Genomic DNA, 14,386 nt, shown 5'->3' with positions numbered 1-14,386 from the left:
TTTCAAGGCTCTGTTCCCACAGAATACTTAGGCATAGCATCTTCTGATCAAAGATGCAAGGAAACAATCCGGAAGGAGATAGTTCATTTTATTCTACCCCAAAATATTGAGGGAGGCTCACTCAGGAGGTTATAGGTTATGCAGCTAAGACTATTTTCATGGTTAAATTTGGTCGGGAGATGTCAGATCGTGCTGTTACAGGGGATTCTTTTCTGATTTTATTCTCTTTATTTCTATTATGAAGGAGAGCGAGGAGGAGGAATGTTTCTTTAAGAAAAATTACAAAAGCTTTGCAACACTGAAGTGTAATTTGTAAAATTGCCAGTGGGAGTAGAGAGGCAAGTTGAGAAAAGCTGCTTTTTGTTGGAATTATAGCCGACTGAAAAAAAATCTTACGTTCCAGACTAAAAATAATATCTAGTTAAGCTACTTTCGAATATGAAAACCAAGAGATTTAAATAGCAAAGAAGAAGAACTATAGACAAGAGTGTAACCTGTTTCCCTGGGATAGGAGTTCTGCCTGTGGAATAATACGAATAATAATTGCCATTTATTAGACATGCATGCGTGCTGTGAAACGTACATGCATTATCTTATTTCATACTGAAAATGGCCCTCGATATACTATTTTTATTCCCATTTCTTTTTTTTTTTTTTTTTTTTTTTTCAATGTTTATTTATTTTTGGGACAGAGAGAGACAGAGCATGAACGGGGGAGGGGCAGAGAGAGAGGGAGACACAGAATCGGAAACAGGCTCCAGGCTCCGAGCCATCAGCCCAGAGCCTGACGCGGGGCTCGAACTCACGGACCGCGAGATCGTGACCTGGCCGAAGTCGGACGCTTAACCGACTGCGCCACCCAGGCGCCCCTTTATTCCCATTTCTTAGATGAGGAAACTAAAACTCAAAGTGGTTAAGCGACCTGCCCGAAGATGCTCAACTAGCGAGGATTTGGATTCGGATCGGCCAAATGTTCTCACCTGTGTCTTAGGATTCCCAGATCCTATTCTGTGTTTCAGAACGTAGGCTCATGTTTGTACATGATTGCTGAGATTAGAGCAAGAGACTGACGTGATACCCAAGCATAAATGTAATAAAATAATTTGGCACATTCTTTGGTTCACATCAGGTTTGAATGACCAAGTGCATGCTGGCCACTGGGAGTGGATTGGTGGTGAACCTGTCGTCTTCACCAACTGGAGGAAAGGCCCCCCTCAACGTTCAAAGCCTGGGAAGAACTGTGTTTTGGCTCAAAGACAAGGGAAATGGCAAACGCAGGACTGTAGCAAGAGCAGACCTCACAGTTACGTGTGCTCCAGGAAACTCGAAAAGTAACTAGGCTTACAGGTGCCCACTTGGAATTTCTCACCTATTTATTTACAGGATTTGTACATGTTGTTCAATAGAAGACAAGGTGTCATGATTGACTTGGTACGTTTTTTTTTTAATCATAGTTTATGAGTGATTCTATCTGGTAAAAAAGGAACATAGAAGAAGAGTTCCAGGAAGATCGATCAATGAATATTTCTTTAGGGAAGACAGACAATTCTTGGATTTCAATACATTTCAGAATAAATGCCTGAAGTATTATATGGTCCAAGATTTGCTGATTCCAGGAGACTCCCACCCTGACCCCACTCCATATCTGAGTCAGTACCAATTTCATGGTCCTTGGATTTTTTTTAAATCCCAATATCTCAAATGAGCCCATTCCAAAATCTGTATTGCTGGTGCTTCTCCCACTTCAGTCTGAGTAAAAGAAATTCTACCGGTTCCTTAAATCACAGTTGAGGTGCCATCGTTGCTTTGTCCCTTTGGAGGTCTTTCACATGTGAACCCTAAGATAAGAGGCTGTGGATAAAAAGAGTATTGTGCGTGGTGGAAAAGGAAGGCTTTACATGGGCGAATCTCACAGATGGAAACTCATTTGGAGTTTCTCCAAATGGAGAATTCAGAGGCTACCTGTACCCTAGAGGTCTACCTATCACCACTCGTGAGACAGATTGCTTTCTTCAATGAAAATGTTGGCCCTGTACCATTCCAAAGCCAATCATTCCATTTCCCTGGCCTTATAGATTCATGAGAAATCTGAAGCTACACGAACCTCTCTTTTCATTTGTGTGTGTAGTACGCAGTGACATTTGTCAAGGACGTTTGAAATAGAGTATATGTGAATGAGGGTTACAAGTTGGAAGAAAAACGCTGCTTCCTCAGAAGTGTCCCAGTGAACTATGTTGATGAACAAAGAAAAATAGTACTGAAAACAGAGCCCTTGAAAACCTATATTCTCAGGAAGGATTTTGATATAATTTTGAGCCCTGAAGTCTTTAATATTTGTAGAAATGGCACGCTAACTTGATTCGCTAACATAAAGGTACCTTATTAATTTATAATATCAGCAGAACAAAACATTTTTGTACCAGTGAGACATGTTGCAGCCTCAAGAACTCCCATCTGAAATCAAGGTTTAATTACAGGAAATTAGAAATTTACTTCTGAAGCATGCGCTCTAAATTTTCCTCTTTTCATAATCACTGAAAAGAACGGTTGTGCCAAATGTAACTTTCTCTCTGAGCACCGGTGTAATTTCAGCATCAAAATGGGGTTCCCAAGTAGACAAAAGCTTTGGTGCAGGTTTTATTATAATAACATGTTCAGCAAAACTAAAATAAACTGAAGAGATTCAGTCCGGTTTCTGGATATAACGCATGACCAGCTTGTTTTATTTCTGCTCATTTATCAAGATTTTAGTTATTAGAAGTATTTACAAAGAGCAGCTGGGATAAAGTTTAGGCATTAATGGCATCGCGGAATCAGAAGGCTCCTTACCTTAGGTATCACGAGTAGTCTGGACTGATCCAACATCCAGATCTCTTGTATGACACAAGCATTCTCTGGTATTTAACCAAAAGATGCAAAACCCACCCTCCATACCAGCTTCGATCCTTTCTGGTCCACGGGCCTCTGCAGTGTGGGCAGGTGAGATGCCAGTTAAAGAAACGATGAGTTGTTTACCTAAAGAGGTCCATCCGAGGAGGGAAAGTAAAAATTCAAGAAATGGAGAACTCAGGGGCCACTTCTTCCTACTAAAACCCTAGGACTATGTTAACTAGTTAAAACTGGGAATCCAGAACCATGGCTGTTAAGTAGAACCTCATCAGTGTGGTAGATTTTATCATACTTTTCTGAAATGACAATGATATGTAAGTGTAATTGCAAATGTTAGCACAAGGAGAGGGTGTTTTGATTCGTATAGTGGCTAGAAATACGAGAATAATATTTTTAAGCATTCCTACTTGTGAAGGCAGCAATCAGGTTGTAATAGCCAAGTAATTGAAAGAAGATAACAAACAAGCATTCGGACAAGTTGGGGAGCTGGGCAATATTTATCATGAACTTATTCCTTTCTCATATTCCTTTCTCCATTCCCCTTTGACTCAGGGGGGAAAAAGAAGTAAATGATTGTTATCTGAAAAATAGACAGACAGGCAAACACACACACACACACACACACACAGACACACACACACACACATACACACAAGCAAAAAAAGGAGCGGGGGGCACCTAACTGGCTCAGTCGATGGAATGTGCAACACTTCATCTTGGTGTTGTGAGTTTGAGCCCCAGGTTGGATGTAGAGACTACTTAAAATCTTAAAAAAAAATTTTTTTAATGTTTATTTAAAAAAAAATTTTTTTTTAAACGTTTATTTTATTTTTGAAACAGAGAGAGACAGAGCATGAACGGGGGAGGGTCAGAAAGAGGGAGACACAGAATCGGAAACAGGCTCCAGGCTCTGAGCGGTCAGCACAGAGCCCGACGCGGGGCTCGAACTCACGGACCACGAGATCATGACCTGAGCCGAAGTCGGCCGCTTAACTGACTGAACCACCCAGGCGCCCCTTTAATGTTTTTTGAGAGAGAGAGAGAGAGAGAGCACGAGTGAGGGAGAGGCAGAGAGAGAGGGAGACACAGAATCTGAAGCAGGCTCCAGGTTCTGAGCTGTCAGCCCAGAGCCCAACACGGGGCTCAAACCCACAAACTGCGAGATCATGACCTGAGCTAAAGTGGATGCTGAATCGACTGAGCCACCCAGGTACCCCAAAAAATAAAAGCTTAAAAAAAAGTAAATTATCGTCATGTTCTCTCCTCCAAGATCGGTCATTGTCACCTGTCAGGTTCTGGTGGGAGCAGGAAGGAAGGAAATGGGGTAATGGTAGAACAGGAAGGGGAGATTATAGGAGAGAGGAGAGAAGGCTTGAGCAGAAGAGATGGGACAGGTGGTAGCTAAGAAGGAGAGCATCAGAAAGAAAGACTTACGTGCCACCCGGCTCTTCTCCCCAGACTCGAGTACCTTAGGAAAAGTCCCCTCTATCCAAGAGCATCAACCCAGCTAAACAGTGTGTAGCTTTTCAGTATCCTGTGATCTTTGCTTTTTAACCAAAGCATATATATATGCTTTATACATATGCATATACATATGCATATGTATAAGCATACATATAAGCATATATATGTATGGCATATATTTTGCTAAACATAAACTTAAAAACAGATGATAATTATTTCATCTCCTTCCAAGGAATGGTAAAAACGAATCAGGTGACCTTTATTTACATTTCCATTTTTGTATATTTTTAATACAGCCAAAAAGAACACGCACATGTTTTTTCATGAACACTATGGTTCTGTATAATTCAAACCAAGAACTGGTGCTGATTAATTTTTGCAACCAAGCCTCACGTTCAATGTACTGTTTCTAGTGTTGTATCAAAATTAATAAAATGATCTTATTTCTACTTCTGAACCACTGTTGCTTTAATTTTTAACATTTTATATTTATTATTTCTTTAAGTTTATTTATTTTGGGAAAGACAGAGGAAGTGTGAGTAGGGGAGTGGCAGACAAAGGGGGGGAGAGAGAAAAATCCTAAGCAGGCTCTGCATGGTCAGCACAGAGCCCGAGGCTGGGCTCAACTCACAAAACTGAGATCATGACCCGAACTGAAATTCACTCAGACGCTTAACTGACTGAGCCACCCAGGCGCCCCTAACGTTTTGTGTTTACTCTATCCATGGTAAGAAGGGATGGGAAAGAAAACTCAACATGTCTTTTTTATCCTTACTGTTTAAAGCAACCTTTAGTTACATGGCTTTCATCCATCTACTCATCCACCCATCCACTCATCCATCTACCATTTATTCAACAAATATGGAATATTACGTGCCAATCCTACTAGAGATATTATTGTGAATGAGATAGGAAAATAAAAATATAAAAGTATAGTGTATACATGCAAATTTCTTTTTTTTTTAAGCGTGAAATTTTTTATTAGGGAGGACGTCACAGTGAAATCCATTGATTACATTATCCCTTTTCAGAATTGAAGGGAAACACACCCCCATATGGAGAGTTCAGGCTGCCTTTTGTAATATTTCTCTCCTGATTAAGAAATTGGTATTACTTCCTGAGCTTATAATCAGGTCAAAGTGTTACGGAGAGTAGCTGTCCCAAATTTCCTGTCTCCAGATCAAGTTAGGAACTAAAGTTTTCAAATCTAGCCGATTGATCTTTGCAACAAGACAAGCAGTATGTGTCTCTGTGTCTTTAAGTTACTCAGAGGAACAGGATAAAGAGAGAACAATCATATCATCTCACCTAGTATCTTTATTGTAGAGCAGAGAACACTGAAGCCTTCAGAAGTTAAAGTGAGAGGGGCGCCTGGATGGCTTCCTCCGTTGAGCATCTGACTTTGGCTCAGGTCTTGATCTCGTGGTTTGTGTGTTCGAGCCCCGCGTCAGGCTCACTTTGGATCCTCTGTCCCCCTCTCGCGCTCTCTCAAAAATAAATAAAAGCATTATTTTAAAAAAAAGTTGAAGTGGGGAGAGATTAGCACTAGAACTAGAGATTTGCAAATTGTAGGCTGAATCTCTTCTAATTATGCAACCTATTCTAATTATTGCCACTCTGAACAAATGGTTTGCTTAAATTCAAGTACAATACCTTTGAATGATGAGTATTTTTGACATATGCTTGACAACATAACTTTAAGTAAAAGAAGATGGACAGGAAAGGTCTGTGTACTGCGTGATCCATTCATATGAAATGTCCAAAGTAGGCATATTTATAAAGACAGAAAAGGAGCTTCGTGGTTGCTCGGGGGTGGGGGAGGGGGAAACTGAAACTAACTGCTGATGGGTACAGAGGCTCTTTTTGAGGGTATGCAATGATCTGGAATTAGTGGTGGTGGTTGCAGAACATAGTGAATATGCTAAAAACCACTCAAGCGTGCACTTTAAAATGTTGAGTGTTATGTTATAGGAAGTATATCTCTCAAGAACAGTGCTATTAAAGTCACCATGTAAAAATTTATTTTAGAAAGCTATAAAGGGGTTGATATATTTGCTGTGTGTTTATCTGATTCATCCAAGATACTTTTTCCAGTCTTTGCCTCATGACTCACCCAGTTTTTTGTTTATTTATATAGTTGGTTAAGGGGAAGAGAATGTTGATTGGACATACTTTGTAACTTACAGTACGGCTTTATTGATCTTCCTCCTTTCTCTCCATTAATCACGGAGGGCTGTTACTGATGGCGGAGTGTGTCTGGATATGTGTAATGTCCAGAATGCCCTGATTTTCTAAAAATAATTCTACAAGTCTTTAGAACAGGATCGTGCAGGAAATGAATATACCCTCCTCGTAACTTACACACATAACTGTTCATTTTGAACAGTTTTTATAGGTCTTATAGTCTCCTAGGCAATAAAGCCTAGTTTATCTTAAGACAGAAAGGAACAAAAATCAACCAACACTTCCATTAAGGGCCTTATGGTAACCCGCAATACTTTTTCCAAGCAACGAAGTATGAGTTCACCTTTTGCTTCTATCCCCATCTGTATTTCTTGCTTCCCAAAGGCAATCAATCCCAACTTACTCTACAGAAGAGAAATGAAAAAAATATATACTATCCCAAAACTAGTCAAAAGCAAGCTGAAGCAGATATATTAATATCAGAGTAGATTTTAGAGCAGAATATCACCAAGGTTAAAGGAGCTTATTTTATCATTTAAAGGGGTTAATACATCAAGAGGACATAATAATTCTAAATATTTATGCATCTAATAACCATGTTTAAAAATACACAAACAAAAACTGATAGAAAGAAAAAACCTATAATTATATTAAAAAATGTTAATACCCTTCTCAATAATTAATAGAACAAGCAGGCAGGAAATCAGTAAAGATTGAGAAATGTGGATACTGTTAACCAAATTAATCTAACTGACGTTGCTAGAACATTCCACCCAACAGCAGCAGAATAGATATTTTTTTCAAGTGCACAGGAAACATTGCTGGGATGAACCATATTCTGGGACATAAAATGAGTCTCAATAAATTTAAAAGGATTTAAGTTATACAAAATATGTTCTCTGATCATAATGGAGTTAAATTAAAAATCAATAACAAAGATATCCCTGGAAAACCCCTATGTGTTTGGAAACTAAATTAGAAACTTCTTCAACTCATGGGTTAAAGAAGAAATCAAAGGGAAGATTAAAAAGTATGGTGAGGGGCGCCTGGGTGGCGCAGTCGGTTAAGCGTCCGACTTCAGCCAGGTCACGATCTCGCAGTCCGTGAGTTCGAGCCCCGCGTCGGGCTCTGGGCTGATGGCTCAGAGCCTGGAGCCTGTTTCCGATTCTGTGTCTCCCTCTCTCTCTGCCCCTCCCCCGTCCATGCTCTGTCTCTCTCTGTCCCAAAAATAAATTAAAAAAGTCGAAAAAAAAATTAAAAAAAAAAAAAGTATGGTGAACTGAATAAAAATGAAAACACAGCATATCAAAGATTGTGGGATGCATTACTCAAGGCATTACCTAGGAGGAAATTTTATCACACTAGATGTATTAGAAAGAAGAAAGGTCTTAACTTTAGCTTCCACCTTAAGAAAGTAGAAAAATAAGAGAGCAGAAATAAGGAAATAGAAAATATCAGAGTGGAAATCAATGGAATGGAAAAAAGAAATAGAGGAAATAAATGAAACCAAAAGCTTGTTGTTTTCAGAATATTGATAAAATTGACAAATCTCTACCTGGACCAATCAGAAAAAAATGAGAGAGGACACAGATTACTAAGGAAGGCCCAGATAGCTTCACTATTGAACTTTACAAATATTTAAGGAAGAAATGGCACCAAGTCTACAAAACTCATCCAGAAAATCACAAAAGAATAGTTTCTGACTTGTTCATTCTGAGGCCAGGATTGCTCGGGTACCAAACCATTAAAAATATTATAAGGAAACTACAGACCAATATCCCCCATGAATATAGATAGAAAACCTTTAAACAAAAATTTACCAATTCACAGCCAACAATATATACGAAAGGATAATACATCTTGATCAAGCCACGGTTAAGAAAAGACAGGCCACAGTCTGGGAGAAAATATTTACTATGCATTTCTCTGATAAAGAACTTATATCCAGACTATATAAAAGAAACCCTCAAAAATCAATAAGAATTTTATTTTACTAATTAATTTATTAATTTATTTATTTATAATGATTTTTAAAGTTTCTTTACTAATTTTGAGAGAGTTAGAACTTGAGCAGGGGAGGGGTAGTCTCTCTCCTTGTCAGCACAGAGCCTGCTGTGGACCTTGAACCCACAAGCCGTGAGATCATGACCTGAGCTGAAGTCAAGAGTTGGATGCTTAAAGTGAGCCGCTCAGGTACCCCCACTAATAAACCAATTTTCAAATGGGCAGAAGATTTGAACGGATACATTACAAGAAGATCTATATAGATGGCAAATAAGTAAATGCAAATATGTCACCATATTAGTCATTAGTCATTAGGAATTGTAAATTAGGACACCTGGGTGGCACAGTTGGTTAAGCATCTTGACTTTGGCTCAGGTCATGATCTCACAGTTTGTGGACTCCGGCCCCATGTTGGGCTCTGCACTGACGGTGTAGAGCCTGCTTGCGATTCTCTCTCTCTCTGTCCCAACCGTGCTTGTGTGTTCTCTCTCAAAATAAATAAAAATAAGACTTAAAAAAAAAAAAAGAAATTGTAAATTAAAGCCACAGTGAGATACACACCTGTTAGAATGACTCAAATTATGAAGACTGACCATACCAAGTGTTGGGGAGGATGTGAAGAAATTACAACTGTTATGCACGCTGGTGAAATATAAAATAGTCCAACCACACTGGAAAACAAGTTGGTAATTTCTTAAAAAGTTGAACACATGCCTACCATGTGATCCAGCCATTTCACTCTTAGGTATTTACCCAAGAGAATGGAGTGAGTATTACCATTCACAGAATTATCTATGAATGTTCATAGCGTCTTTATTTGTAGCAGTCAAATAATGTCCATTATTGTGTGAGTGTGTAAACAAATTATAGTAAATCCTTGCAATGAAATCTCTCTCGAAATAAAAACAAATGAGATATTGCTACAACAACATAGATGATTCTCAAAATGATTATGCTGAGTGAAAGAGATTGACAAGAAAGAACACATAGTGTATATGTACTTCATTTATAGAAATTTCTAGAAAGTGCAGACTTTATAGTAACAGGAAGTAAATCGGGTGTTACCTGGGAATGGGAGAGGAGGACAGGAAAAGGCAGGAGAAAGGACTGAAGGGGGACACAAGAAAACTTTTAGGGGTGATGGACATATTCACTATCTTTTTTTTTTCTTTTTTTTTTTTTAGAGAGAGAAAATAAGCAGGTGACAGGGGCAGAAGAAGACAGAGAGTGAGAGAGAGAGAGAGAGAAAGAGAGAGAATCTCAAGCAGGCTCCCACGCTCAGCATGTTGCCTGATGACCCAGGGCTCAATCCCACAACCCTGGGATCATGACCTCAACCGAAATCAAGAATCAGATACTCAACCGACTGAGCCACCCAGGTGCACCCATATTCACCATCTCAATTATAGTAATAATTTCACAGATATACATATATATGTCTAAATCTATCAAATTGTACACTTTACATGTTTATTGTATGTCAATTATATTTCAATAAAGCTGTTTAAAGAAGGAAACAGTAATTTCTACCATGTGGAAATTTTTCAAAAGGAAAGAGAGCTATAAACATAACGATATCTTTCTTTCAGGGCAATAAAATATTAGAGTAAAATTATATGACTTAAATATCCAATGACAGAAGAATGCTTAATGGAAGAGTATATTGTCTCCATTAAAGTGATAATTCTATCACATAATGTTACTTTAAAGTAGCAGAATATAAAATAATGTGGGCACCATTTTAATGGCTGCATTGAAAAAAGCAAGCTGACATGAAGGAAAAACATGAGGTGGGTTTATATCATAGTTCTATCATTTACTTGCTATGTACCTGAAATTCTTTAAACTTAGATTTCTCATCTATAAAATGGGGACAGGGGCACCTGGGTGGCTCAGTTTTGGCTGAGGTCATGATCTTACAGTTTTGTGAGTTCGATCTCTGCATCGGGCTCTGTGCTGATGGTGCGGAGCCTGCTTGGGATTCTCTGTCTCTCCCTCTCTCTGCCCCTCCCCAGCTTGTGCTGTCTATGTCTCTCTCAAAAATAAATAACTTAGGAAAAAATGGGGGGGGGGGCACCTGGGTGGCTCAGTCAGTTAAGCGTCCGACTTCGGCTCAGGTCCTGATCTGTCAGTCTGTGGGTTCGAGCCCCGTGCCGGGCTCTGTGCTGACAGCTCAGAGCCTGGAGCCTGCTTCGGATTCTGTGTCTCCCTCTCCCTCTCTGCTCCCCTGCTCACACTCTCTCAAAAATAAATAAACATAAAAATTTAAAAAAAAAAAGATAAAATGGGACAACAATAACTTCCTGGAAAAATTGTTGTGAGAGAGAGAGAAAGAGAGAGAGATTCAAAGTACCTGGGAGAGAGTGACTATTTTAAGCAGTGCTTGTGCTTACCAGTAAACAGGGAAGGAGGATCTGGGGGTGGGAAACTTGGGGTTTTAAAGTTCCATATGACAAGTGAGAACTCTCCCACATGTTAGGACATTTGTGTTGAACATGGAAATGTTTCCAGTTTTTGGAGAAATCCAGATGACCAGGGAAGCCCTTTTTAAAACCCCAATATGCTTTGCTTTCAGACATGATCTATGATACACAAATCTCATTATAAAGAGCGACACGTTAGCAGATGGTTTTTCGCATGACAGAAAGAATTGTTTGTTGCTAAGGACTTGAGGGATAGTTATTTTCTAAGAATGGCTCCTCCATTGGAGCCACATTTTCAAAATTTCCTTTTGCATTCAGCATTTAAGGAACACACTTGTTGTATGTATGGAGGATCCATCATGCCCCCCAAAGAGCGCATGAAAAATTAAATGGTGCTGAATGGAGAGAAAGGTGGTTCGGGTCATATGGGAGTCAGGAAGGATTTGGACCGGAAGTTAACGGACAGAAAAAAACCAGCAGAAACTGGCTCCCCTCCCAGGAAATCTCCTTGCCTACAGATTCCCTACCCACCAGAATCCTTGGGTCATTTTAGTGGCCAGCCTCAAATAACAAGCTTCCTAGAGTTTCAGGTTTGAACGGAGGATTGAACTTCCGCACTTGTGACTAAGGCCCGCCCAGCTCTATGGCCAAGTTGGGCCCAGGGTCAGGTACGCCACAGAAAGCAAGTCTTACTGGAGAGTTCTGCTTTGCCTTTGCATTGTATTGTCATGATTTTTCACAGTTTGTCTCATGTCACCTTGTTGCTTAATTCCCACACCTCGAGGGGAAAAATGTGTAATATTCTAATATTTATGTTACAGATACTTAACATTATGTTTCCGCATAGGTATTGCCAAGACAGTCAAGCCAACCTTTATCTCTGGAGGGTAGAAAATATAAATCTGTCTAAAATCTTTCACAAAATGAAGGTCTTAATATTTCCAGAGTTGATTTTGGTGCCTACTCTTGGAGAGTCTTAGGAAAGGGTTGTCAATACAAGGTGTCGTTGTTTTAGGTTTCCTATCCACGAGTTGCTTTTTTTTCCCCCCGACTTCCCTCTTTTTTGGCAACTTCTCCTAGCATTCTGTCCCACATTTGGCCCCGAGTCAGTTGAAAGCTTTGCAACTTGATTTTCCATTCCCATCTGAATTTTAGCTTAGCTGTGCAACTGTTTTCCATGTGTTTTTAATCATTTGTCCATGTGTTATGAGCTTATAGGGACAATATGGTTCCCCCAAGCTGCCTGCATTGTATAAGCAGAAACTGGCAAGGTAGCCAGGAGGGACACGGTTTTCAACAGACGCCCCCCTACACTCATTTCCGTTGGCGACATACCACCCCCATCTTCCAACTGGAGGAAAACAATTTACCAGCTGAGTAAGTCACCTAACACAGAGCTCTGGCATGAGCTACCTTTTCTGGGAGTGTCATTATCCTCCAGGAGAAACTTGCCGGGAAAGTATGGCTGGTATGATGAAGTTCAAAGGCCTCCTCAGAGGCTGTGGCCAGGCTGGGAAATCAAGAAAGTTTCCTTCTGAGTCTTCCCAGATTCAGTGGAAATTTGATTTTAAAATAGAGTCCGAGTGCAGAGAATGAAGGATAAGTTCTCCGGGATAAAGAGATACCTCTGAGAAAGTAAAGCCCAGCAAGGTCCTGTGTCAGAAGGCTCTGTCCACCCTTTTATTGGATTCGGTACATTAAAACAAACATCCATTAACCTCTTAGGTGTAGAACGAGGGGCCAGGAACAGAAAGGAAACAGAAAAACGCATTTAGCAAAATCCCTGTTCCCAAAGTCGCCATCTCAATGCCATCTCCAGCAAACATAGACCTTGCCTCCGAGGAACCTTCTCTCCCTGGCTAGGACACACGTGCACCCAAATTAAGCCAGGTCTGAAGAACCGCTAAATGGCCGAGTAAAGAAGCGACCTGGCTTCCAGAATCCCAAAGAAAGTCTGGTGGTCTGGATGAGATGGCTTTTTGTCAATGTTCCACCCCCCAGGGAGCTGGGTAGCCACTGGATGGCAGTTCTATTCCGACAGCTTAAAGCTTCAGGATTTTCATAGCTGCTTTGCCCGCCCTGACCTCCCTTTCTCCATTTTATTTAGGACCAAATTTATGAGAAAGAGCTAAATGTTGCAGAGAATTTCAAGAGCTGTGAGGAGGCCTGGGTGATCCTGGAAAGGAGGATTTAAGGATGTGCTGAATCAAAAGTCTGACTACAGCAGCTTGACGTGCAAGGGGACGTGAGAACGTGGAGACTGGGTTTGCACACTTCTTTCCCAAATTTGCCCGTGAAGGCAGGAGACAGCACCGAAGCGCAGAACCTGAAAACTTTTAAGAAACCAAGGGACGCTTTTAAAAGATTCAAAATAAGCAAAGATTGTATAAATGCAAGTGGGAGGCGGCTGGTGGAGTAGAGGAAGGTTGATGATAGAGGGGGAGAATCTTCACTACAGTGGGTTGGAAAGAACGACATCCATGAGCAGAGTGGAAAGGAGGAATGAATCGGATGGGAGGGAACGCCCCTACCTGGTGGCGGAAGAAGGGCTGAGATCATTTGCTGAAAATGATGGAAGAGGTAGAGCCATCAGAGGCTTGAGATAATTAGGGAAATTTTTTTTTTTTTTTTAATTTTTTTTTTTTTCAACGTTTATTTATTTTTGGGACAGAGAGAGACAGAGCATGAACGGGGGAGGGGCAGAGAGAGAGGGAGACACAGAATCGGAAACAGGCTCCAGGCTCTGAGCCATCAGCCCAGAGCCCGACGCGGGGCTCGAACTCACGGACCGCGAGATCGTGACCTGGCTGAAGTCGGACGCTTAACCGACTGCGCCACCCAGGCGCCCCAATTAGGGAAATTTTTAAGGAATCTATAGGGAAAATGAAGGCAGAGTTGAGTAATAAAAGAGATTGCTGGACATAATTGAGGGTTCAGAAGGGAGGTAGTTACCGTCCAAGGAATCAACATTTGCTGCCACTCTGTCATGGTTTCTGCCAGCATTCCACAACCCAGATGTGGCCCGGGGAAGGTGACAGCTGGATGTTTCCAGAGTTGGAACGTTACTAGATAGGTATAAGAGGACAGAGGGGCTAGGAGGTTGGGAATATTGCAGAAGTTTGAAGTGATGAGCCGTGAATCCAACCTGGATAGGGACGGAAGTGAAGACCAGAGAGCTTAGAGATAGTCATTCATTCATTTTTCTTTTAAGTTTTTTTACTTTTGAGAGAGAGCAAAAGCAGGAGAGGGGCAGAGAGAGAGGGAAACAGAGAATCCCGGGTAGGCTCTGAGCTGTCAGCACAGAGCCAGACACGGGGCTCGAACTCACAAAACCGCGAGATCACGACCTGAGCCGAAACCAAGAGTCTGACGCTTAACCAACTGAGCCACCCAGGAGCCCCTCATTCATTCATTTTTACACC

At 40.7% G+C, this 14,386-nt stretch overlaps 1 protein-coding gene across 10 annotated transcripts in view; it reads left to right on the top strand.

Moving 5' to 3' along the window:
• The window catches only part of FREM1 (FRAS1 related extracellular matrix 1), a 200,940-nt gene extending 198,231 nt beyond the window's left edge, over window positions 1-2,709 (top strand). For 9 of the 10 annotated variants that reach the window (XM_086685328.1, XM_086685331.1, XM_086685325.1 and 6 more), the window contains one exon: window positions 1,130-2,709. In XM_086685328.1, the coding sequence (XP_086541454.1) occupies window positions 1,130-1,335 (206 nt within the window). In that variant the 3' untranslated portion in view covers window positions 1,336-2,709. The remainder of the gene's footprint in view (window positions 1-1,129) is intronic. The other variant, XM_086685324.1, reaches the window with a different exon arrangement.
• The last annotated feature ends 11,677 nt before the right edge of the window (window positions 2,710-14,386 follow it).

This window comes from Puma concolor, chromosome D4, assembly GCF_028749965.1.
Source record: "Puma concolor isolate L17-30 chromosome D4, mPumCon1.1.hap2, whole genome shotgun sequence".
In the NCBI taxonomy this organism is placed as follows: Eukaryota; Metazoa; Chordata; class Mammalia; order Carnivora; family Felidae; genus Puma; species Puma concolor.
Note: the sequence above shows the minus strand (reverse complement) of the source record. Positions and strands in the feature narration are given on the sequence as shown.